This window comes from Xiphophorus couchianus, chromosome 13 (assembly GCF_001444195.1).
Source record: "Xiphophorus couchianus chromosome 13, X_couchianus-1.0, whole genome shotgun sequence".
Classification (NCBI taxonomy): domain Eukaryota; kingdom Metazoa; phylum Chordata; class Actinopteri; order Cyprinodontiformes; family Poeciliidae; genus Xiphophorus; species Xiphophorus couchianus.
Window position 1 is genome coordinate 8,853,565 of NC_040240.1, and position 24,146 is coordinate 8,877,710.

At 39.4% G+C, this 24,146-nt stretch overlaps 1 protein-coding gene across 1 annotated transcript in view; it reads left to right on the top strand.

Moving 5' to 3' along the window:
* Positions 1-2,122: 2,122 nt before the first annotated feature.
* Positions 2,123-24,146, top strand: part of kcnh8 (potassium voltage-gated channel, subfamily H (eag-related), member 8) — a 61,162-nt gene continuing 39,138 nt past the window's right edge. Inside the window, exons 1-4 of the mRNA XM_028037253.1 lie at positions 2,123-2,517; positions 15,902-16,135; positions 20,873-21,004; positions 23,560-23,687. Coding sequence (XP_027893054.1) covers positions 2,442-2,517; positions 15,902-16,135; positions 20,873-21,004; positions 23,560-23,687 — 570 coding nt within the window. The 5' untranslated portion in view covers positions 2,123-2,441. The remainder of the gene's footprint in view (positions 2,518-15,901; positions 16,136-20,872; positions 21,005-23,559; positions 23,688-24,146) is intronic.

Sequence of the window (24,146 nt, forward strand, 5' to 3'; positions counted from 1 at the left end):
TCACCGCAGTTACAGCCTTTTTGTTTTGCGGAGGATTTGAGTAGGAGTCACGGAGCCTGACTGATGGCATTTGGTGTCGCTGATCTAGAATGGAGGTGGGTTGTGTCCCGTTTCCAAGGCGTATGTGAATGGTTTGGTGCATGAAGCCAAGACGCTTCTTGATATTTGCTGAATCTTTTATTCAGTTTGTTTCATTAGGCAGAGATATCCTATAAAACTCATAACTATTATTTTTGGTGGTCTGAAAATAATAGACACCGTAAATTAAAATTTTATCAGTAACATTTTGAACAATTATTTTTCCTGATCTTCACGACAGGACATTATTTTGATGAGATCTGTTGTGTGAATTAAAGTAAAATAAAATAGTTGAGGTTGTAAGGGTGGTCAAGTCGAGGCTTATCAATACTTGTTCAAGCATTTTACACGTGTTGCTGCAAGAGATGTTAGATGAAATCTCTGCTGTTGTTGTTTCAGAAGAAACTGAAGATTTGCAATTATTTTAATATCAATTGTAAATGCTCCAAAATATAAACGCCAGCAGTGATGGACCTGGAGATTTTGCAGGAGCAATAAGGCTAATTGAGTTTCCGTCATCGAAAAAAGAAGTGCAAGTGAACCCTGGGCAAGGTCACAACCACACACATAAAACCCATGTGAAATATGTTTTTAAAAAATTTAGCTGTACTTAAATAGTCAAACACTTCAGATTTACATAAATAGCTGAAATGATTAAAACTCACAGTCACATGAATTACATTATTTTCCCCAGCCTTTTTTTTTTAAAATTATAAATAACTAAATAAATAAATGTATGAATAACAATAACACAGTTATAAATGTCTTTCTATGTCTTCAGTGATTCAAACCGTTTAATTTTTATGTCAGGATTTCTACATGGGATTAAAATCTGCTCCGGGAGATGCTGCTCCCTCTGCTAGTAACATTTATTATTATCAAACCAAGATCTAAAGAGCTTTCTAACATCTTTACTCAAAAGGCTTCAGATGGCTAAGAGTCTGTAATTGGATTTCAGTTTATCTCCTTAAAAAAAAAAACCAAAAAAAAAAAAAAACCATTTCAGGATAAATGAAATGACCTGGAACAGATTGTCCATTCATTCAGGGTTGTTCCTGTATGATAGAACAGGAACAAGTTCACCTGAGCGGAGATCAATTCTCACTGCTGCTGGGAAGAGTTTTCTGGGTCTACAGTCAAATTGATCGTGATGACATTCGAGTGAGATTGAGATGTGGTGGTAATCCTTTTGCTAAAGAACATTCCATCAAAACTATCTTCCTTTTCCCCTAATAAGCAAAACAACATTTTCTGACATCTACTGCGTGATTTATAGCTGCTTACATACGTTTACATCCAAAGAGTCTGATGATGTGTCACCTTCCTGGCGGAGTGGAACATTTATGTGAATCCCTTAAATAAGTATTAAGGGACAACCGGAAAGGGATGGGATTCAGCCCGGAACACCTGTTCAGAAACAGGGCTACATTAAGAATAGTCATGCAGCCAATTGCTCACACGAGGGCGCCATTGTGCAACTATCATTTTTGAACTGAGCGTTTCTCGAGACACATCAGCTCCACGCACAACATTTATACATTGGACCAGCAGGTGGTGATAAAAAAAAAAAACAACTCAAGGAATTCCTATGAACACTGGGAGGGAGAAGCGTGAACAAAGCGATGACACAATTCTGCACATTCAAAGTCTACGTAAGTGGGAGGATACATTTTAATGTGTAACAGCGACATTTGGCATAAATGTAATGTTTCAGTTGTTGATGGGGTTTTTTTTGTGTGTTTTTATGATGTAAATCACCTTCTTATTCAAATAAACGTGATGAATTGATGGATGAATCCTATTCACTCTCTTTTTGTCTTGCTATGTAAAAAAAAAAAAAAAAAACAGCCCTCTTGTTTATGCCCATTCACGTACTGTGAAGATGCAACAGAAAATGTAGTCAAATCTGAATGATTTTTTTTCTATAAAACTTTCTCTTTTTTTGTTGTCGTTGTGGCTTCACTCGCACCTGTCCTGGCAGAGCGCGCACTGCAAGAATTGGTCAGACTAATTATCGCAACGATGACAGAAAAGTTTCAGTCTGCCACCATCGCCTCTGGCTGTTATAGGTGATCTGCAGCTGCGGGCTCCTGCTTCCTCCGTCGTCACCACGGGCCGCTGTGAAACGGCCGCGCGCATGACGTGCACTGTTCCCCCCCCCAGCCGGGGTTCGCTGTACTGCTGAGTTGACTGGGTCGCTCGCCTGCCTGCTTTTTCACTCGGAGCTTCGGCAGCACCTTTAATGAGAGCGCCTCACGCATCCGGACGACTTGCGCCCTCTCTCCCTCGCTCTCTCTCTCTCTCTCTCCCTCTCTCTCTCTCTTCAGTAACTTTGATGGGGACCTCGACATTAGGCTGGGAAAATGCCTGTGATGAAGGGATTATTAGCGCCGCAGAACACGTTTCTGGACACAATAGCCACACGGTTTGATGGCACTCGTAAGTTTGACCTAAACTATTTATCTGATCTTTAATTTTGTTTGCTGGCCTGATTGCGAGGAGCTCGACAAAGCAGAGCTCGATCCGTGGCTGCTCAGATGGGCTCAAAATAGCAAACAAATAATAATAATAATAATAATAATGTTTGCTGAGAAGAAAAAAGATCTTTTGTCTTCAGTTCAGTTTAAATATTGGATCCAAATGTTTTCATACTTCAACTAAGCTTCAAAAGAAGGGAGAAGGAGGCATAGTTCAGTCTGTTAGTGGTGAGGTTTCAGCACCTCGGACAGCGGCGATAAGGGTTAACTGGGTTCTCCCTCGGTCTCACTGGATTTTTTAAAAAGTTTCAGCCCGCGTTAAAGATAAATTGCATTTATTTGCCAGCGTGACCGGTTGGTTTTGCTGTCATGGCTGGTCTTGAAACAGAGTCCCGAGGGATCAAAGTTTGCCACTCCACAACAAGAAAATAAAAGCAGTTTCCTTCTTTTATCTTTCCTCTAAACTCTGGAGGGCTTCACATCTAAGAGTCGTTATCTACATAAAAAAAGTTTAAAAAAAAAAAAAATCTTCTTTGTGTTTGTTCTTCTTGTAATGTAATTTATCTTTTAGCGACCTTTAAGAACACGCTGTTAGCCTGGATAAAAGTTTGAAGGTGTGCTTGTTTATATTTTAACTTTGGTGTCAGAAATAAATGGGAAACGCTTGTGAAACATGTCGAACTATTTTACATGTAGCAATGCTGCAACCAAATTTTTCTCTCTTTTTTCTCTTGAATTTATGCAGTTCACTGATAAACAGTTTGTGGCTGTGAATCGTCTTACTGTTTGTCTCAACTTCCATCCTGCTTAGCAAAATCAGTCGCGTTCTGACGTATTGAATGAAGAATATATATGGATAGCTATTTTCATGTCTTTTCAAAGATCTTCAGTTGGACAAAGGAATGGACTTTGACTGGGCTATTCTAACACTTGAAAAGATCAATTTGAACTAAAGGATTCAGATTCTGCTTCCACATTAGCTCAATCTCTCTGGGCTCCTTTGGTCACCTACTGGTGATGGGTGGCCTTTGGTTTCATCCTGTGGGACGCTGTTGCTGATGTGGGGGGCAGGTGGGAACACTGGGAGAGTCCAGCTTGGTGGGGGATTGGGAAGAGTGCTACACCGCTGGACAGGACATGTTAAAAAAAAAAAAGTGAAATTGTAGCTCCGGGATGACTTTTTTATGGCAAATTAAAACTTCTAGGTATCAGCTTTCATGTCCCTGCTGAGTAAAAGTATCCTCACAGCATGATGCTACGACTCCCTTGTTTTACCATGGAGATGGTATGTTCTGTGTGACTACATATACTGGTTTACATATAGGTCAAAAAGTTCCACTTTGGTCTTATTTGACCCACACTAGTGTTTACTGTGTGAGAATTTGGAAAAACGTTTGTGCTTACACTTCTCTTATTCTTCTTGCCACTTTTCCATAAAGCCAGTTTTGTGCGGTGAGGAACTGTTGACAGATTCTCACATCTGAGGTGTGGTGTTAGTGGCTCCTCCTGAGCTGTAGTAGCTCTCTTGGCTGCTTCTCTTATCCTGCTCTCTCAATTTTCAGGTAATGCATTTTACCTTGGTGACTAATTTAAAGCTTGCGATGCCATTTCATGACCCAATCTTGCCACATTTACTCTGAGAATACGTACATAGGGTACTCTACTTTCAACTCAAATGACCATTAAAGGTTAGTGACGGCTCTGGATTTTCTTTAAGGGCATCAGAGGAAATAATACACAGCACTTTTCTGAGTTTTGTTGTCATTTTTAAACCATGTATCATTTCTTTCCACCTCACAATTCCATGCAAATTTGCATCATTGTCACATGAAAGCCTAATCAAATTCTTTGAGGCTCGTGAAAAAAATATGGTAGAATCCATAGGAAGTATGAATGTTTTTGCAAAGCACTCTCATGTGTACAAAGATTTGAGAGTGACTTACCGATTTTGTCAAAATACAATAAATAATTTCCCCCTTTTAATTCTTCATGTTCTAAATTAAATCTACCTCAACCTTTCTTTTCACAAGATCGTCTACTACCTGTTCCCTGTGCGGCAGTATCTCCTACTTTTTTTTTTTTTATTAAAATTGTTACATCCATGGTAATAACACTGTTCTCTCACCTGAGCCATTATGCAGCCTTCTGAAACATGTTCCTACCATCGAGAGAAGCTTGATAATAATCAGAGATATCCAATGAGACTTCAGCCCCTATACCTATTGATCCAGCATCACTGTACATGTAAGAACAGGCTAGTGTACAGTATGTCTAGTGGGAAACTGAAGAGAGAGAAAAAAAAGCTTCTGCTGCCTGCATGGGCACGAGCTCTGCTCCCACATAAGAGAATTAGAGTGGTTCTGTGCAGCACAAGTAGTTTGTCAAGCTCCAAAGAGTGAGCTGCTGTCCTTGAGCTGGCGAGGTGGAGGAAATTAACGCTGGATCAGAAGTGCTAGATGGAGAGGACCTGGAGGCAGTAGAGCCTGACGGTACAAATTGGGTCTGATAGCCTGGTCAAGAGCAAATATTAGTGCAGAACTAAGGTTTTATCACCATGGGATCCCCTTCGAGGTCATTCATCGCCCAGATTAGGGTCGGAGAGAGTGATAAATGGCTGTACCTTCAAGCGGGCAGCTCTTTAACAAGATCTCATTTGTACTCAGAGAAAAGGTTTATATATTTTTACTGGTGGAACTTCAATGGAGAGTATTTGTTTTCGTGCTTCCAGTAGGTTTTACTGCGCTCCTTTTTCATACCTCAGCTAGTTTGTATAACACAAGTTGCCACGTTTGCAACCCATGTCAACAGCTACCGTTTAAAGGTTGAGGCTACTCATGGTGTTCAGAACACAGTGGATATGTACTTACCTTTATAAATGTGTCCTATATTCAGAAGAGGGATAAAGTAACAATCTTTGGTAAAATGCATTTGAGGTTAGCACACGTTATTTCAGAATAAGTTACATAACATTGAGTGCATTTTGCTAATAGTATTACAAATTTAAACACTGTTGCTAAGATCAACGCATCTCTATATATAGATTACTTTCTCTTTACAAATGTGTGGAAACATTGACTCGCTGTGCTCAATGGTGGCTGTGTGCGAATGACACCTTCTGTCAACCTTACAACTGTGCAACCATCCAGGTGACTAATGTCACCACCTGTCCGTCACTGCTACTGTGTGGTGTGGGAGTGATGCTTGTTATAAATCGTATGTTGTCGCCTGGTAATTACTGTAGTAATTTGAAGCGTGTCTCCTAATTTGAACCATCGGCTTCAGATTTTTCTCTGTTTCGCAATACTCCATGTAACTTTCACATATTTATTTTAATAATGTTTACAGGTTGTGGATTGTTAAATTGCTTAGGTAATTTGTGTGGAAATAATAGTACAGAGTTTGTATTTACCGCCTCTTTAAACTGCTGGATTGTCAGCAACTGGCCAATAAGTGGTCGGTATTTGTCCCGAAGTACATGCCCCCTATCTGGAAGAACTCAACTTCCGTCGACATTACTAGGTTGGTCATTGGTAACACGCTGTGGTCATAAAGATTTTGAGGAAAATAATAGGAAGCCATATTCAAAATGGCTTCCTATTTTCAACATGCAATCCCGACAGTTGTTACCCAGAACGTGAAGAGGGTGGAATACAACTTATTCCATTTCCAAAACCCAAACGGAGTCTGGAATAACTCAATAAATTGATCAAGGCCTGCAGCCGACCTCATACAGGTGAATAATACTGTGATCTAAGGCAACTACCACATGTTCGTCTGTAAGAAGGTAACTGGTAGCAAACATCCCATTTTTTGTGATAACGACTCTTATTGAAAGTCGCATCAAAGATCAATAAGTGCAGTTAGCTATGCTTGATTTTATGTGTGGAAATTCCAACGGTAGATCTATGGCAGCATGACAACATGTGCTGCAGTAAATGTGGTATTTACATTTAAGTGTCTTTTTAAAATTATTCAAAAATGTCTAGGATAGCACATTGAGTTCCACTACTGCTACCATTATAACACTGTTTGCTCTGCTTAAATATGGGGGCGGAGCCGACGATGTAAAAATAGCTATCTGATATTTTTATTTTGGTAAAGTACTGAAATATAGTCACTGGTTCATTCCTTTATTTAGTAATGGGACATGATTGTTGACCGCATATTACTCGCACTATTCATCCATAAATTTTTCCACTCATTAAGTTCTAACTATACCTCTATCATGATGAAAAGTTACTGGCTCGCTCTACAACCAGAGGAGAAATCAGTCATTTCAGCTTCAAGTAAACAGGACCCTCCTTTACCAGATGAGGTGCTTTTCAAAATAATTGCTGACTTGAATTGTCAGATAACTAGTGATGTCCATCACTGGGTTAAATGGGTCAAAGTTAGCTGTCTTTTTGCCAGATTTAGCAGACATTTTAGTGTCTCTGTTCTAACAGAGGGAATATTTAAAACCTCCTACTGTGCTGCCTCCTCCCCGTCCTGTACCAGCCCTTCTGACTGCCATTTTCTAACATTAATACACACTAGTCCCAATTCTATAAAGAAACGAGGGAAAGGAGTTGAGCCAGAAAAAGCAGAAAGAGTGCGCAGCACTTCCTGCTTTTCATATTTATGAGCAGATGTGTGTCTTTTGCCTGGTGTGTCTACGTGGTGCGCTCAACTGTCTGACAATATTACAATAGTAAAGCAGTTCTCCTGACTGCCTGATTAACACTTTTATGTGCTGACTTTTTTCCAAAGTGGTCTGACACTGTAATTACCCCTTGCTTTTAAACAGGCGTTTTAAGACCCAATTAAGAATGTTACACAATAGAGGAGATTCAAACTACAGAGAGTACAGTGTCCCCAGGAAATTTTGTTGCCATCAATTCTCTGACCCTCCAGGAAGACAAAGAGAGACAATTACCAAACATGAAAGACCATGGAGGTGCGCTACCTTTGACCGTGCAGTCACATGTACGTTTTAGCGAGGTTTACTTCAGTAAATAGAGCCCAAAGCGAACTGCAACACCTTAAAATTCCTAAATGAGAATTTGAAGGTATTTTGTTAGTCAATAATATGATGTAAAGTTGTGATTAGTCTAGTGTGTTGTTGACCCCAGTCAGAGTATGAGTCTGGAAGAAATAATGAGAGTAGTTATGAGACTTTGACGGAGTAATCAATCATCATTGACTGTACCGCTGCAGGGTGTGGGAGGTCTCTCACTCACTGGCAGTGAATTGCTACAACTGTTCCAATTTTCTCCAAAGCTTAATTAATTCTGGGAAAGTTTTATCTAAGAAATGAGCTTGGTCTTGGGAGGTTAACCAGCTGCAACGTTATTGCAATCTGAGACACTGTTGTACAAATAATTTTTCATTTCTAAAAAAAAAAAAAAATTCTTTCAATACAGCTTTGGTAAACAAAATATAAGCAAAATTTGTACAGAAGCCCTCAGTGATAGTCCTTAAATTTGCTCACAAGTCTTTGTGAAAGATTAGTCGTTAATCGTATTTGGTATTATGCTCGACACTGTCCCATATTACAAAGTTCAAAGTAAATTATTTACTTATATTACAATCACAATATGTACTTTAACATGGTCTTGTACATGATCACATAATCAGCATAAACTAGCATTTCTTATACCTGGAAAGAAAAGAATTGAATTACACTTTAACAAGAAGGATTTAGATTCCTTTTACACATTGAGCAAAAAAAATATAAACAAATACAAGTTTTTTTCCCAGAGGGAAAAGTTCTGACATTCTACCCTCTAATCGCTAATGTTACCTAAAATACTTTCAGTGAGATGATTCATCTAAATCTCTAACATCAGAGCGCAGAACGTTTGTCCCACTCCTCCATTTCAGCTGAGATGTTTGAGGGGTTTTTCCGCGGCATTTCTTGAATTTCAGACGGTCCTCGGTGGATTTACCGGCATGCTTGTCAGGTTGCCTGGTACTGTTCTGCTTCAACTTTATTTTTTTAAGTAGATGGTGACGAATCTTTTCCAAGCACTCCCTGATACACAGTGAAATTTGTGGTGGATTCTAGGGTGGTGAGCTGGTCAGGTAATAGAATTTTCCTAGATGTTTTCTTCCGCTCTACTTTTTAGGGTGAACTTCTTTGTAGTGACCAGAACTGGGCATTATGGCACTTGTTTTTAAGGTCCTTGGTTTGTAGACTCTTTTCTGTACAGTCCGATGAGTTAAGGTGATGGTCTTTAGAGACCTCTTTAGCTCTTTAGCTGTCTTATCAGAAATTTGTGTTTCAAGGAAAGATTGAGCTCTGCCAGGTGTGGCTAAGGTATGATAGGGTCTTTAATCAAACTCCTGAAGTTATTTGTGAAAGGAATGGTCATTTTCCAACATGCAGCACACTTGATGGAAGACTTGCACTTGTAACAGACATGAATCACAAACAGGACTGGTCACTGACATGTACGGTGGCCCTGCTCTGTCATTCGTTCTGCTTGGCAGTTTGAGCCGTGTGCAACGAAATTTCGTTCTGTATACACCCTGTGCATGCAAAATGACAATAAAGTCAGTCTAAGTCTAAGTCTAAGTAAGTCTAAGTTAATGAAAGAAAGACGTTGAGCTTGAGACACAGAGCTGATGAGTTGGATCTGCAACTCTGACACCATTTAATTATTTTTGCAAACCTTGGCTGAACGCAGACATCTATTACACGTCTAAAACCCATCTGAGATGCCTCAACATGAATTTGTGAGCTGGTACTAAACCGCCCCAATGCAGTTTCTTACTTTCCACCTGAAATAATTAAGACTGAACAAAGTCTTAACTAAGTAATCCTCATTTTGCTTGCTGATACACACTTTTTAAAACAAGTTTCTAGACTCCGGAGTGGACGCTACAACAGACTCTACACGGTATTATAATACAACAGAATTAACAGTAAAATGCAACAGTATTAAAATCCATACTTATTCCATGATTTAACACATTATAGACCAACATGGGCTTCTGTAGTAGCTAAAATCTCAAATTCATCCATCATTTATATCAACTATGCCCGCTTGTCCTTGCGGGGTCGCCATTGGGTCATTGGATGAGACACGTCACTAGTTTACTAGTTTAGGTAAACCATGCATGGTTTTACAGGAGTAAAACCATGCATGCACGCACTACTACCTAAGGGCAACTTAGAGTATCTGGAGAGATCTCACGCGTGCATGGTGAGAACACGCAGACTCAATATAGAAAGGCTGAGATCCAGAGCCAGGAACTTCTTACTGCAAGGCTACAATGTCACCAACTGCACCACTATACAGCTGTCTTGGCCAGACTTTGGTTAAGCGTTTTCTGACCTCCACGGGATATCACCTGGCTAAATAAAGTTCAAATAATGGCAACAGGGCAACGATTTCCTGAATTAAACAGGACTTTTATAAAGTATTCCCTCCAGAATTTAATTTCAGCAAGCATTTTTTTCCTCCGTCACTGTAAAAAGAGGGTTGCTGCGAATTCAAATGAGGTCAACATCCCTTTCCGCTCCATCAGACTCGCAGACTTTTTTGAATGAGAGCCTGCGCGTCATCAAGATTGTTCTGCCTTGTTACACCACCTAATTAGTGAGATTCCTCTCCCAATCGGCATGTCTAATGGACTGTCCAAAACAATTGACAAACCGGGTTTCACCAGAGGTAGCCTGGGCCAAGTCCTTCCATTTTTAGACCAGGTTAATTATGGTTTTGTGAGAACGCGAGGGAAGCCCTTTGATAGGAGTTTTTCAGGGGAAAGAAAAAAAAAAATAAGATATCGATGGAGAGATGGGGAATAGCTGAATGCAGCCGGCAAATTACTGGAATTTAATGGCTGGTGTAATGTGTCATTTGGGTGGGAGCCTTGGGGAATGTGTGATGAAGAGCAGAGAGCAGTGATTAAAGCTGTGGATTTGAGTAATGATTTTCTCTTTCAGTTATACAGAGTGAATGGATTACCACTATTAACCGTTCTGAGAAAAGTATTTGCCCCGTTAGAGAGGTCTTCTGGCTTTGCTGTCTTGTCACAGTTAAATGTTTCAGATCACAAACAGTTTTGACGTCTTAGGAAATGCAAAATGGTTTTGTGAGGTTTTGTTTGACAATCTGAAAAAAATGTCTGAGAAAGAAAAACCATGTAGTAACAGAAAATAATCTGAAAGCAGACAACTATTTATTCATGCCAATGTGTTTCTGTCATGGTTTGCATTCATGTGATCAGTTCAGGTGCATCCAACACAGAATCCAGGCAACAGGCTCATAATCTCCAGTCTGTTGGTACTTCACATAGAGTGATGACTATGATACCTAATTTTTGTTTTCTACACATTGCTGTAACTCTATGCAAAAGGAAATTTGTAAAGTTGTAACCTTGGTTTCCATGGTGTGTCAATGGTTACTGTGGCAACTGAAAAGTGACTTTTTTTTTGCGGTTATGTAACTGCTGTGTAGCCGTTTTCTTAGAGGACCTGCAGAAATTCAGACGGAAAAAGGGGGACTATATCATTCCACCCATCTCCCCACTTTCTCCACCATTTTTTTCTATCACACTTCCTCTCCATTTTTCATCATCCTGCCTCTTGCAGCTCCATCCCACTTGCTTGCAGTGATTCCTGGCACCCCCTCACCCTCTACCCTCCTAACACACTCATATGTCTTTCTCTGTACATTTTCTAACCTTCTCTTCTCCTTTCCTTTACCTGTCCACCTTCTCCTCATCTCTCTCTCTCTTTCTCTCTCTCTCTCTCCCTCTCATCTCCTTCTCTTCCTGCTGTGTGGCTCTGCTGGTTTCACTTTCTCATCTCCTGTTCGCTCTTTCTCTATGTTTATTGCTTTCCAGTGCTTGGACACACACTGCAGGAATTATGCCTGTTCTTCATATAGCCCCCAGAATGCTTCAGGAAGTGAGGGAGCTTATCAATGAGCTGGAGAATGTTTTGTGCCCATCAAGTATTTGTTTCATAAGATAGGTGCACGTAACAGAGGAACGAGCAGAAGTAAAGAACCAAAAAGGCTCCTGGGGAAAAAAACCCCAGCTTCACCTAAAAGTGTGTGCAAGTTGATAAAAATATTAATGTATCGTGACTGTATGCTTGGTGTGATTGTCTTGTGAAGTTGAGGACTTAATGCATTGAGTTTGTATATTCTCCTTCTGCATGTGTGTGTGTGGGTGGGGGTGGGGGGGTGTTCCCCTGGTACTCTGGTTTAGGTTAATAAAGTTCTCTAAATTAGCAGGGATAGACTTTAAATACTGAAAACAGACATATTACTGACTGGCCATACTGTGGGTTCATAATAATGACGTAAAAAAAAAAATTACATTCCTATAAAGCAGCGCTTGAGCTCCTCAGGATAAAGATTCACATCATTCTTTAAGATGAAAACACCCTCAGTTGTTTTTCCTGTCAAACATTCGTGCATTTTTGCTAAGCTTTTTAGCGTTCAAACATTAAAATTGTGTAAAATCTCCTTTGCTCTTCAAATATTTTGTCCAGAGTCACAGCATTTTTTCTGCCTGTGGTCCCAATTCATCTCCTCCCATTCTCTGTGTACCTGTCAGATTGCTTCAGCAACTGTCAGGCAGCAGTGTGAGCACATGTTGAGATGATCTATGGGCTGCTACTGTAGCCAGTAAACCAAAAGGAAAATCTGAATGGAAGAAACACAGGGAGAAATGGAAGACAATTGTCACTGATCTGCAGAACAAGAAACTGAAGACAAACTGAATGAAAGTAAAAGTCTCTGCCAAAGATTGTGCGTCTAAATTGGGACGGGTGGGGGAGCGTAAACATAGACAGATGATGTTTTTACGGAGGTGGTTTGTGGGGAAGAAGGTGAACGCAAGCAGGGAGGGAAGCAAATAAATGGAGTCTGGTTGAAATCCAAGGTTTGAAAAAGATGAAGAGAAATTAGGTGCAGAGATCCAAAATGGTGGATGGGAGGAAGTGAAGACTGATGATAGGTGAAAGGTTTGAAAAGTTGCTGAGACTGAGAAAAGGAGGATATAGGGTGGAGAAAACAGATAGAGATGTGTGGTGTAATGGGATGTGTTTCTGTTGGGGTAAGAAGGAAGAGAGAGAAGTAGAAAGAGAAACTAGGACAGCAATAGGTAAGGAGGGGAAGATAGGTGAGAATATATTAGGAGAAAACCAATATGAATAAAGGTTAATAAGGGTTATGTTTTATTATTTGCAGTAGATGCTGAGAGTGTATTTCAAGAAATTCAGAAGTACAAATAAATGATACAGACATTCTTCTTTTTTTTTCTCCAATAAATGAATTAAAATGAGCACAAACCTCATTATCAGGGCATAGACAGTATAAGTATATTATTTTGATAACGGAACCAACGTGGAATGCAATTTGTACAACAACATGTTGCTTACTCTAGTTGTTTGTTAAATTAACTTTGCAGAACCAATAAAAATGACAGAGTGGCATATTAATATCCATCACCATCTTGTCCATAGAGGTTTGTAACTGAAGCAGGTCCTAATATCCACTTTATCTTGAGATGGTGTGGACACCAGTGGAGGAGGAAAGAGTAAAGAAAATGTAGTTAATAATGTAATAATGCTGTTAGTTATATAGTTTCATATATGTTTTTGATGATGGCCTTGTTAGTTTAATCAGTAACTGAATGAGAGTTGTGTAAGCATGCCATTTTTGGCCAAAGTAATATTTCTATTATCACAGCAATGTAAGCAGAAGTTTAGGAAGGAGCCGGTTTGACGGGTTTTCATTCATCTTTTCGATCTTTCGGGTTAAGGATGGGAATCAAGGACCGGATAGTAGAACCTGCTAGAACTTGTCAGTTCCAATAACATCAGACGTATTTGCGTGATGATGTTTTCTACACGCTGGGCATAATGTCCAAGATGGCGTTCCATGGTCCGGAGTCAATAAGGAATCAAATCGATAAGTGATACTGATAATAGAATTGATATAGCTAAATTCCTATCATTTCCCATTCCTAGCTGTGGCATCAGTTTGAGTCTCTCTTCCCTCCAGAAAAACACGTACAATACAACATGTCAGCTGCGTAACCCCTGTAATATAAATGTTATGCTAGTTATATGTCTTTGTAAACATTAGGTTTCTGTTAGCGCCATCCTCCTTTGCTCTACGAGTTGCTACCAGAAACACTTTAGGCCTTTGTCAGGAACACAGTGGCCTCAGTCTTTTATTTAACCAGAGCCTCAGTGGCCCCTGACAGCCAGTCCCTATACAGAGACCTGCAGTTGTCCGGGTTGTCCCATCAAAGTGTCATCTCTTATATGACATATCTGGGTGTGTCTTTTTGTCTGGAATGGATTCAGCTACAGTGTAAGCTGAGTATATCTTAAAATATTATGACAATCTTTCCAAAAATTCAATTAAAACAAGAGTTTTGCAGTTTAGTTTCAACAAATAGCATGAAAAGTTAAATGCTTCCTACAGAATGGAAAACAAGCATCTGATTCCTCTTGAGAACCGGATACACAATCTTTTACTCTCTGAATTTCCATTTGTAGTTCAAACCCAAGGTGGCTTTTGCTCAACAAAGCTTGACTTGCGACATAAAGCAATTTAGACAACCAGGTTGCTCAAAAAGTGAGTTATTGATGTAGAAAATAGATTTTTGTAATGCAGTGTAATTGAAAAAAGCTGGATGTCTCATACCGCTGCTCATGTTTGCGCGTGTGAACGTCTGGAGATGTGTCCGTGACTCAATCGTTTACTGTAATTTCGCAAACGTCTGAAAATGTATTTGTTCTCCAATTACTGTGTCGAACGTTCTAGTGCACTTGTACAATATACTGGCCAGGGTTCGCTGTTCAGCTTCTTATCAAATGGCAGCAGGAAACACTCAAATCCACAAGTACACACTTTTCACAATTTGTCAAACCTTCATTGTCCACTGCCATGTGTAATGAGTATTGTGCCGGATATATTAGCTGTCTATCAGCACAGCTCAGCCTTGTGGCAGCGTGAGTGTATGTTAGCATAGCAGGTCTGTGTGCCATCGCAGATATTCAGGTATAAACAGCTGCTTAGCTTTGACTGGCTGTCCAGAATGAGACTCAATTGGCTAATTAACTGTGATAAACGTCAGCCCGCGAGAGATTTTTTTTTCTTTCCGTCGTCAATTCAGAACTTCCCCAATCTTCAACTTTATTCTGAATAAAAGTTGTTTTTTTTTTTTTTAAAAAAGAAACAAAACCAATATCATTAGATGCAAATCTGCCAAAAAAAAAAAAAAAAAGTCCTGCAAATATAGCTTTAATATGAAATATTTTATAAAAATGCATTTGAGTGTAAAGTGTCGGGCTCTGTTGCTCTCCAGCGTGCAGTTAGATGGGAAGCTCACCGAACCACATGACCTCTATTCATTCAACCCACACCGGGCCTTCATATGCCTGAACTGAAGATCCCATCATGCTGCGGATCGCTGTGTTAAAAGTCACATCATCAGTCCTGTGTCCACTGAGAGCAATTCTTTCACAGAGCTGGAGAGGCGCCACTTGACCAGTTGCATTTGTTTCCATTTTTGAAGTTTTTAAAGCTGGTAATGTGGTGAGGGGAACTATGAAGTTTAAACATGCATGTCTCAACACCACAGCTTCGTTATCTAAAGACATGCTGGTTAATATTCCGTTTATACACTGAGCTCATACTGTGTTGTAGCTGAAAAAATCCCCACAGCTGCATTTTTGACTTTCACATTGATTCTAAACAATAAAACCCCCTCCAAAAAAATCAGCTTGCAAATTCAATTTTTTTTCTATTCTTAAACATTATTTCAAGCCATAGGTATACTTTTTAGGAAAGCGTCTGCTAAAAGCCAAATTCAGTCCCAACGTCCAGGCTCAAGACAAGAGTGAAAAATAACAGCTTTTAGAACGGCAGCTTAATGGTGGCCGTAAAAACTTTATCAGTCCCCGCAGACACTGTGCTCAAATGTTATCCTTTTCAGCACACTCAAATGTCAAAATTTATGGGCGACATAAACATGTTTAAAACCTACTGTAAAAAAATTGTTTGACTCTGTATTTCTTATGCTTTCCTTATTTATGATTCTATTTTTATCCAATTTTGATATGCTCTCAGTCAGAGGCTTTAGCCTAATAGAAACATCACTGTTAGAGACAAACTCCTACAGTTGTGGTAAAACCAAACAAACAAAAGATTCTATTGTTTGATTCATAACTAGTTTTTTGTTTTTAAAAAAATGAAATAGACAGAGAGTGTGCTTTTTCCCCTTTTTACAATGAATGTACTATTCCACTTACAGTGTTACAGTAATTAACTAAAGTCCCCACTGACCAGAACAGCTTTTGCTCACTTTCCATTTCCTCTCTTGTTTCTTTGCAGACAGTAACTTCATCCTGGCCAATGCTCAGATGTCGAAGGGCTTTCCCATCGTCTACTGCTCTGATGGCTTCTGTGAACTCACAGGCTTTTCTCGGACTGAGGTCATGCAGAAGAGCTGTGCCTGTAAGTTCCTGTACGGGCCCGAGACCAGCGAAAGCATCATCCTGAGCATCGACGAGGCCTTGGAGGAGCGCAAGGAGTTTAAAAATGAAATTATGTTCTACACAAAGACAGGTATGTATTTTGTTTCATGTTTTTTTTTTTTTTTTATTCTTTCAATTTTCATTTTGTCTCATGTTTACAGATACGATGCCTTGGAAATGTGTTCAGAGCCTGAGACCATTTTTACAGTTTGCGACGTTATAAGCACAAACTCTAACTTTGCATTTTATTGGGCTCTCTTGTTCTGGATTTCTTTCAATACTGGTCTCCTAATAGCTATTTTTCCTTCTCTGGTTTTCTGAAATACATGGTTACAGGTTGTGTATAAACACTTAAAGGCACTGTGCATAACGGCTGCATTCCTCTGCCATTCATCAAGCAGGAGATTAAACCAAGGCCAGTTGACAAGCTTTGAGATTTATAAGAGATAATCCATATGATGGCTTTAATGTGGGACTTTGTCTTTTTATGTCTCCATAAATGTGTTACTGTGTCATTAGCTGAGGAAGCTTCATTTGAGCCAAGAAATTGATTGATGGATGGATGAAATAATAAAGACAGAAATGGATATTAAATTTCTTTTATTGATCTGCGCCCATTTAGCAGCGATAAATCAATGTCGTAGGTTAGAAATGTCCCACTTATGGTCCAACTCCCAGAACATTAAAATTTTAATAGCTGCCAACGCCTGACTGCTCAGCCTCGTCTCTATCCGTCACATTCAGCTCTTCCAGCTGTGGTGTCGTGTAGCCTTTCTGATTAAAATGAAAATATTGAGCATATCAAGTCTTCAGCCCATGTTTTATTTGTTGGGATCTAATATGGTACCATATGGTCTGACATCTTTATTTAAAGTTTTTCTTTTTATACTCCAAACTGGAGTCTGATCTGTGTGCCAGTGAAAATAATGACGAGATGAAATAGGAACTATTATATAAGGGGTGAGGCTTTCATGAGTTTATGTTCCAGAGTTTTGACATACTGTAAATTTGAAATCACTTCTTAGAAAATGCCCACTTCAGCGTGATGGGAGATATTTTAAAAACATCTAGGATTCTCTATTTCCTCAGACAAACAAAAATATGTATGCACACTGCATCACATACTGTACATATACAGGGGTCTAATAATGTGCTTTAATTGTCCATAATCATACTTTTTAAAAAATGTCCCTTGAGTTCTCCTGACTACAAAGAAGAAACAAATGACTAAATAAATCACAGCACAATGAAATAAGAAAAAGAATCTATCAAAAAATTGAAATAGGAGTGTAAAATAACTAAAATAAGAAAACGTATGCACTAAATAATGTAAGAGTTTTAGACTCGGAAATTGCTAAGCTCCTTTGACATGTAGCAGAAAAATGACTTACTGTACTGATGCTGAACAAAGCACAACATTAATGAAATGCAAAAAAACTAACAAAAAAAAACACAGCAATTTCGGAGCAGACAAAAACACCCTGCAGTTAAAATATGGTAATTTACTGAACAATTTGCTAAACAGAGTAACAATGGAGAAGCAACACAATTAGAGAAAACAAAACAATAATAAACGTGTTAATCAAAAGGAAGTGCTTGTGTTAACCAATAAAGAAATGAAAAACTTGAAGAATTTGATGAAATAATACTACTAAAATAAAAGTACCGTAGTTAACTTTGTGGAAGACAGTTTACTAAGCAGCAGTAACATTTCTCAGAAGGACGCTGTTCATTTCGGCAATTCTGTTCTTTTTCCACTTCTTAAAATTTGTATCCAACTTTTTTAGACTTGGCTTTGGTTTTCTCCATATGTTTCTTACCCTTTATTTTTACAAATACACTTGTGCTTCCTTTAACATCTGAACAGTTTAAGCTGATTTTCTACCTTTTGCCCATATTCTGCTGTAAGGACATGTGGCTGTATGATTCCAGTAAATAATTTCTGCCGCCAGGAGGACTCCTGAACGTATCTTGCATTGGTCAGTATTTATAATCTCTCATATTTTATGAAATTTTACTGGCCCCAAACAAAAGGAGGAACCACAATAAAAGGAAATAAGACTGTTATGTTAATATATGAGCATCTATCAAAATACTCAATTACAGAGGGAAATGCGGTGATTTGATGCACTGATTTTGTGTACATGGTACAAATTGGTGGAGGAATGACTTTACTCATGGGTCTCATTCTGGATAAAATAGTAATAACTAACCCAACAAGAAAATGATGTTGTTCTCTTTGTACCTTTGTTATATACCTCTGTAATTCTGGTTACGCCATACTTGAAACATCATGATGCTTTTCGTACCAGTTTGATATCTGCTTCAATAGCTGACATGTTAAAATAATTACATCTATTACAATTTTAGCTCTAATTTTGGTTCAATTCTACTATGGGGAAATGTGGTGTCAAGACTCCAATACATAATATGTAGGAAGTTGCCTAAAGTTGTTTTTGGTTTGATTTGGCATCTAAAGAATCAGAGGCTCCAAGTCACATTGAGTGGAAACAATGTATCATCTTTTCAGAAAATACTATGCAACTAAATTACATGTGGTGGAATATTTTTTTAGCATGTTATGAGTACTAACCATTATAGAAATACTTGATTACAAAAACAGGCAATGAGCTAAATACACACAAGTGATTTACGTTGGTTTGTTTCAAGGCATGAGAAGTGAATTGACAAAATGCCAACATGAGAACACGAATAGGGAGCACAGACGAATGAAGGGTCGATCTGGAGCCCAACAAAACATTACGTTTCCAAGAAAACACAAATATTCATGAAAAAATGTCACATTAAGTAGAGATTTTTTTTATTGCTGTGTTTAATGTGGTTATTTTTGCACCTCAGGGGAAGTACAGGTCAAAGACAGCTGCTGTAAAGTCTGTTAACGATGCCATGTGGTATCGGAAAATGGCTTATTCCATGCTAATTATACTAAATGCGTCTGATTTACTGTTTTTCTGTGTATTTACTTGATTACCTTTTAAATTCAATTTAGCTGGTAGCTCATTGTTGTTTACAGACACACACAGCTTAGCTATTACCATCACAGAAGGTCTCCTTTCAGTTACTGATCTATCACTCTTGTTTTTTCTTTTTCTCGTATGTTTCGCACATCCACATGGTTCTGCTGATTCATCTGTCTGCCTCCCACTACTCTGGCTCTTATCCCTTGTGCTGCTCTTTTGTTTCAGCATCCCCTTCTTTTTTCATCAGCCACAGCAGAGTCCCGAAAGCAAACTAGGCTGATTGAATCAGTTTGTCCTCCATCTGTCTGTCTGCAGGTCTAAGAAAAGGGAGCGCTGCGTGTTCGCAATCAGGGAAGCTCCTTCTCCTGCTGTGTGCTTGATCGTGCCGCCGCCCCTCACCGACACGCAGACTTTCCCGCTCACATCAACACACGCAAAGACCAAAATACTGTGATTATCGTCTTGCAAGGAAATTTTTATGAGTGGGAGTAATGAGAGGAGACTCCGTAGGAAATCCCTCTTGATCAGGACTTCATTTCAGCTTCCAGAATGAAAGAATTAATGCAGGATCCTGTGGAAATGCAGTGTCATCTAAAAACATAGGGCCCTCAATGAAAGGCTTTGTGTTTTTTAAATCACAAAGATTTAAATCATGTTATAATGCTATTCCTTCATGAAAAGCATACCTCGAGAGATGCTTTGATTCTTTCATGCTTGTTCGAGAAATCCTCTCCCATGGCAACCATTCCAGGTTGCCTAAATGCTAGGTCTCACAAATGTCCACAAAGCTCCTCCTTGGAGCTGCGGTCTCCAAGCTGCGCTTCTGCCTGACACAGCACCCCTTCCCCGTGCCTTCCAAACCCTGCTCCGCTAGACTAGCCAGCAGCAATTAGCAAACATCTAGTGGGACTGCAAGTCTTCTGAGCTTGTGACAGGAACCACTTCTCAGTCCAACACTCCTAAGAAGTTGTAAACGTCATCATGGAAAGAATTGTGGATTTTCTGTTCTGCTTGCTCGGGCTGAATATTAATGAAACAGAATGGATATAAAATACTATTGAGTATGTCATTAAGATCATTTAAAAAATTGACTGGTAAAAATAGACTGTCAAAACAACAGGCAATAAAAAAGCCTAGCGCACCCTGAGCAAGGACAAGCTGAATGACAAGGTGAGAGGGAAACGGCTGAGACTAACCTCAGAAAATACACCAAAATGCAGAGGAAAGCAAAATTAAATAAGAAACTGAACGCAAGGAATAAACTAGTGTGGATAGAGCCTGCTGACTATAATGAGTAAAAGAATATGGCAAGACCTTACGAACAATAATAAACAACACACTTGTAGTTGACTGTGACATGTAGTGAACAAGAAAACTCCACCATTTACTGTGTATGTTTTCTCTCTTTGGAAAACATACATGTTTTAGCCCTAATTATATCATCCAAGTCAGCTTCCTGTGTGTATTTGGCCAAAATGAGTTTTTACCTAATAAAATATTCAGCACTAATCTTTCAAAGCTTCTACCGAAGCACCAAAAAAAAAAAAAAGCAATCGATTCAACAAGAATGGGATCTGGGAGATAGGTTTATCTTCTGTTGTGTCTGGGGAACACTGGCTCGGGCTATTTAAAGGCTCAGCCTCTCTCTGGCGACTTCCAGCTGTAGACAGGCTCATTAGTACGTACAAGAATGTATAGAACTGTTGCTTTGTGAAAACACACACACACACACACACCCCTATACAGTTTAGACACACACAAACACACCCCCACATGCCGTAGATCCATTCAGAAAGTAACTAGAGATGGTGTTTATTAGTGGTAACAAGGATGTTCTTCCATTTCAGCTGCTCTGTTCTGGTGTCTCCTGGACATTGTGCCCATTAAGAATGAGAAGGGTGACGTGGTGCTGTTCCTGGCCTCATTTAAGGACATTACCGACACTAAAGCCAAAGCCATCCAAGAGGACAAGAAAGAAGGTAAACATAAACTTCAGTGCTGAAACTGTTGATTCTAGTTTGCCATTTCACACACAAAGGATATCCTGCAAAGAAATTCAAGCAGAAACTATCCACAAACTCACAAGTTCAATGGATGCAAGAATTGTGCTGTGATATCAAAGAAGGATCCTATGGTAACATATAACTGGGTCTGTTAAGATGTTTTTGATTGAAATAGCTTTTGATTTTAGTACATGTCACCACTTAATGCTGCATATTCATAGAATGACTGTTTGCAGTTCTTTATAAAACATAAAATGTTTAGAAAATCTGCTGTGCTTTTTAATTTAGAACAGTGCATTTTGAGTTTTTTATTTTTGAAAAAAATAATGTTCTCATGGGGAGCTTTATTCAGTAAAATTTGATTTATACTGTAATAGTTCATGACTTGAAAATTATACTGACCATCAGTTGCATTGACCATTTAAGAAAATCAGAGAAAATATCACTTGCATAATAATTTGGAACACGGTGTATATGTTCATTGCTGTTTTTCATTGTGTTATTTTAGCATTTTGATGCTAAAATAACACAATTTATTTTGATGATCAGGATGAATAAGGTTATTAATAAGGGTATGCACAGTGGCGCAGTTGGTAGTACTGTTGCAACAAAAAGGTTCTGAGTTTGATTCCCGGACAGGAGTCTTTCTGCATGGAGTTTGCATGTTCTCCCTGTGCATGCGGTTGTTCTCTCTGGGTACTCCAGCTTCCTCCCCGACAGTGATATTTGTGCAATCCTATTCTGATTGAATAGGCACATGCTTTTAAATCTAGAATAGCAAGAGCCAGTTGTAGGCCCTGTGATGAAACTAGAACTTTAGCACCTTGTCGTCTGCTCTCAGCGTGAACTTTATTGATGTTGGCAGTCATTTCTAATCCCCTCCCCACTTGCAAACTGCTTTCCTTAAACCGAAATGACAGAACTACGGTTTCTTTGATGCCAATTTAAATCCTATACTAGTTGCTGCAAAGTGGATGCTTAATATTCAGCACCACAGGTACATTTTCACAGAGAAATTGAATGGTGCCTTCTGCAGATTTGCATGTTTTTGCTTACATTGCTTGACTTCTTCCATATTGTAAAACTTGACACCAAATATCCATATGCCAGAATATGTAAAAAAAAAAAAAAAATGTCTTGGGGCGTCCTACTTTTTCCACATGACTCACCTCACTATAATTTGCTTGAATTTTTTGAGCTTGTCTAGTGATGTCAAGCAGACACTATAATGATTAATGAACTTAAGCATCACAGTCTGATGCCTGGCGTTCACTATTTTTTCATCATTGAGGTTTGATTGCCGTTTTACATCTTTCAACTTCGGACGGGGATTTCAGCTGATACATATTGCAAAATTGACAAAAGAAGGGCATTTCCACCCAAGCTGGGGATACCTCACACATGACCCACTTAGTTATCTCTCGGGGCATTAACTAGTAGAAAGAAGGAAACCTAATCTTTGCACTCAGCAGACATTTGTTGTACCAGCCTCTTTCTCTTTCTGTCATACATTTTCACTGTTAGCTGCCTCCATCCCCACTGTTTTTTGTTTTCCCCCCCACTTCCTTGTTCCTCCATCACCTCTATTTCTCATCTCTTCCAGCTGTTTTTACCAGAAACTGTCCATTCTCGCCTCAGCTTTCTACTCTTACATGTGGCCCCGTCATACACAACACTCACCCCTCTCCTCAACTCCCTCCCTACTGTAAGGCAATAGGAGTGTAGGGAAATCCATTAGATCTAAAAATAAGCGCGTCTCAGTCTCCATGCTCCTGTAGCCGCGCGTCCCCCAAGACTGCACCGTGTTATGGATGGGCCCCTGTCCGCTCGTCTTGTCTGGGGTCCACACAAAACACACAGGGAGCGCACAGACTTTCCAAAGGGAACGATCGGAAGCGGTTTTCACTTTTGCTCTTTGGCGATATTATTGTCTAAAAGGCCAGTTTCTCAAACCAATCTGGCCTCAGTCCCTTCCTGTTGGCTCACATCAGTGAAGAAGCGGGCCTGGACCGAGCGGCAGTGATGTGATTTCTGTGATTACCCCACTCCTCTGACCGAACTCATCACTCCTGCACAATCTGACGCTCTCCTACTGCAGTACAACTAAAAAAAAAGGCGCACAGGGGCATGATTGCCAACTCACACCCCTATAATTACTTGTAGTAAATACAACATAATATACATAAATACCTTTTTTCCTAAAAGCAGAAAACGGAGTTAGCAGAGCATTATTGGCCAATGCTATGTTACTAAAATTGAATATACTTTTGGCTGTACAAACGTGACATTTCTAACACATTTTTTTGTAGGTATAAACAAACTACTTATTCTCCTTTTGAATATTCATGTTTTCCTATTTAGGACAGAATATTATGTGTTTTTCATCAAGCCTAATGACTGATTCAATCATCAAGAGTTAACCTTGGGGGGTAGATGTTGTTGTAGATCGGTGTGTAGCACCAACATTTTGTGTGTGTGTGTGTGTGTGTGTGTGTGTGTGTGTGTGTGTGTGTGTGTGTGTGTGTTTACAGAGAGACGACGCGGCAGGGTGAAAACCGGCTCTTCATTCAGCTCGACTCGTCTGCGGGGCAGCACCGTGCTCTACCACATCTCTGGTCACCTCCACAGCAGGGAGAAGAGCAAGATTAAAATCAACAAGGTATCGCCACGTTGTGCAAACAACAGAGCGGGGTGGGAAAAGGTCTTTCAAACAAGGGTGAGGGTCACCGTGTGGAGAAAGGGGAGCACTGACGGTGTTGTTGAAGCGCTGATGACAAAATCAAGGGCAGACAGGTGGGATGTCTGAATGCTAGCGCTTCCACAAACAGCAATTAAACAGTTTAGAGGCAAGGACTGTAATGTTAGCATGAGTGCCTCATTAAAAATAACAACAGAATGCTATTGCTTTTAAACTTGCCCGTCTTCCCCTCAAAACAGGGTTGTGTGAATCAGTTAGCACTTTCATTAAACCACGGCACAGATGATTGTAAAACCTGTTTTTAACATGTTGCTGTAATGTTTAAATGCATAAAACATAAACAGGTAACACTTTATTTGACGGGTTGTGAATAAGACTGTCATGACACCGTCATAAACATGACGTAACACCTGTCATGAA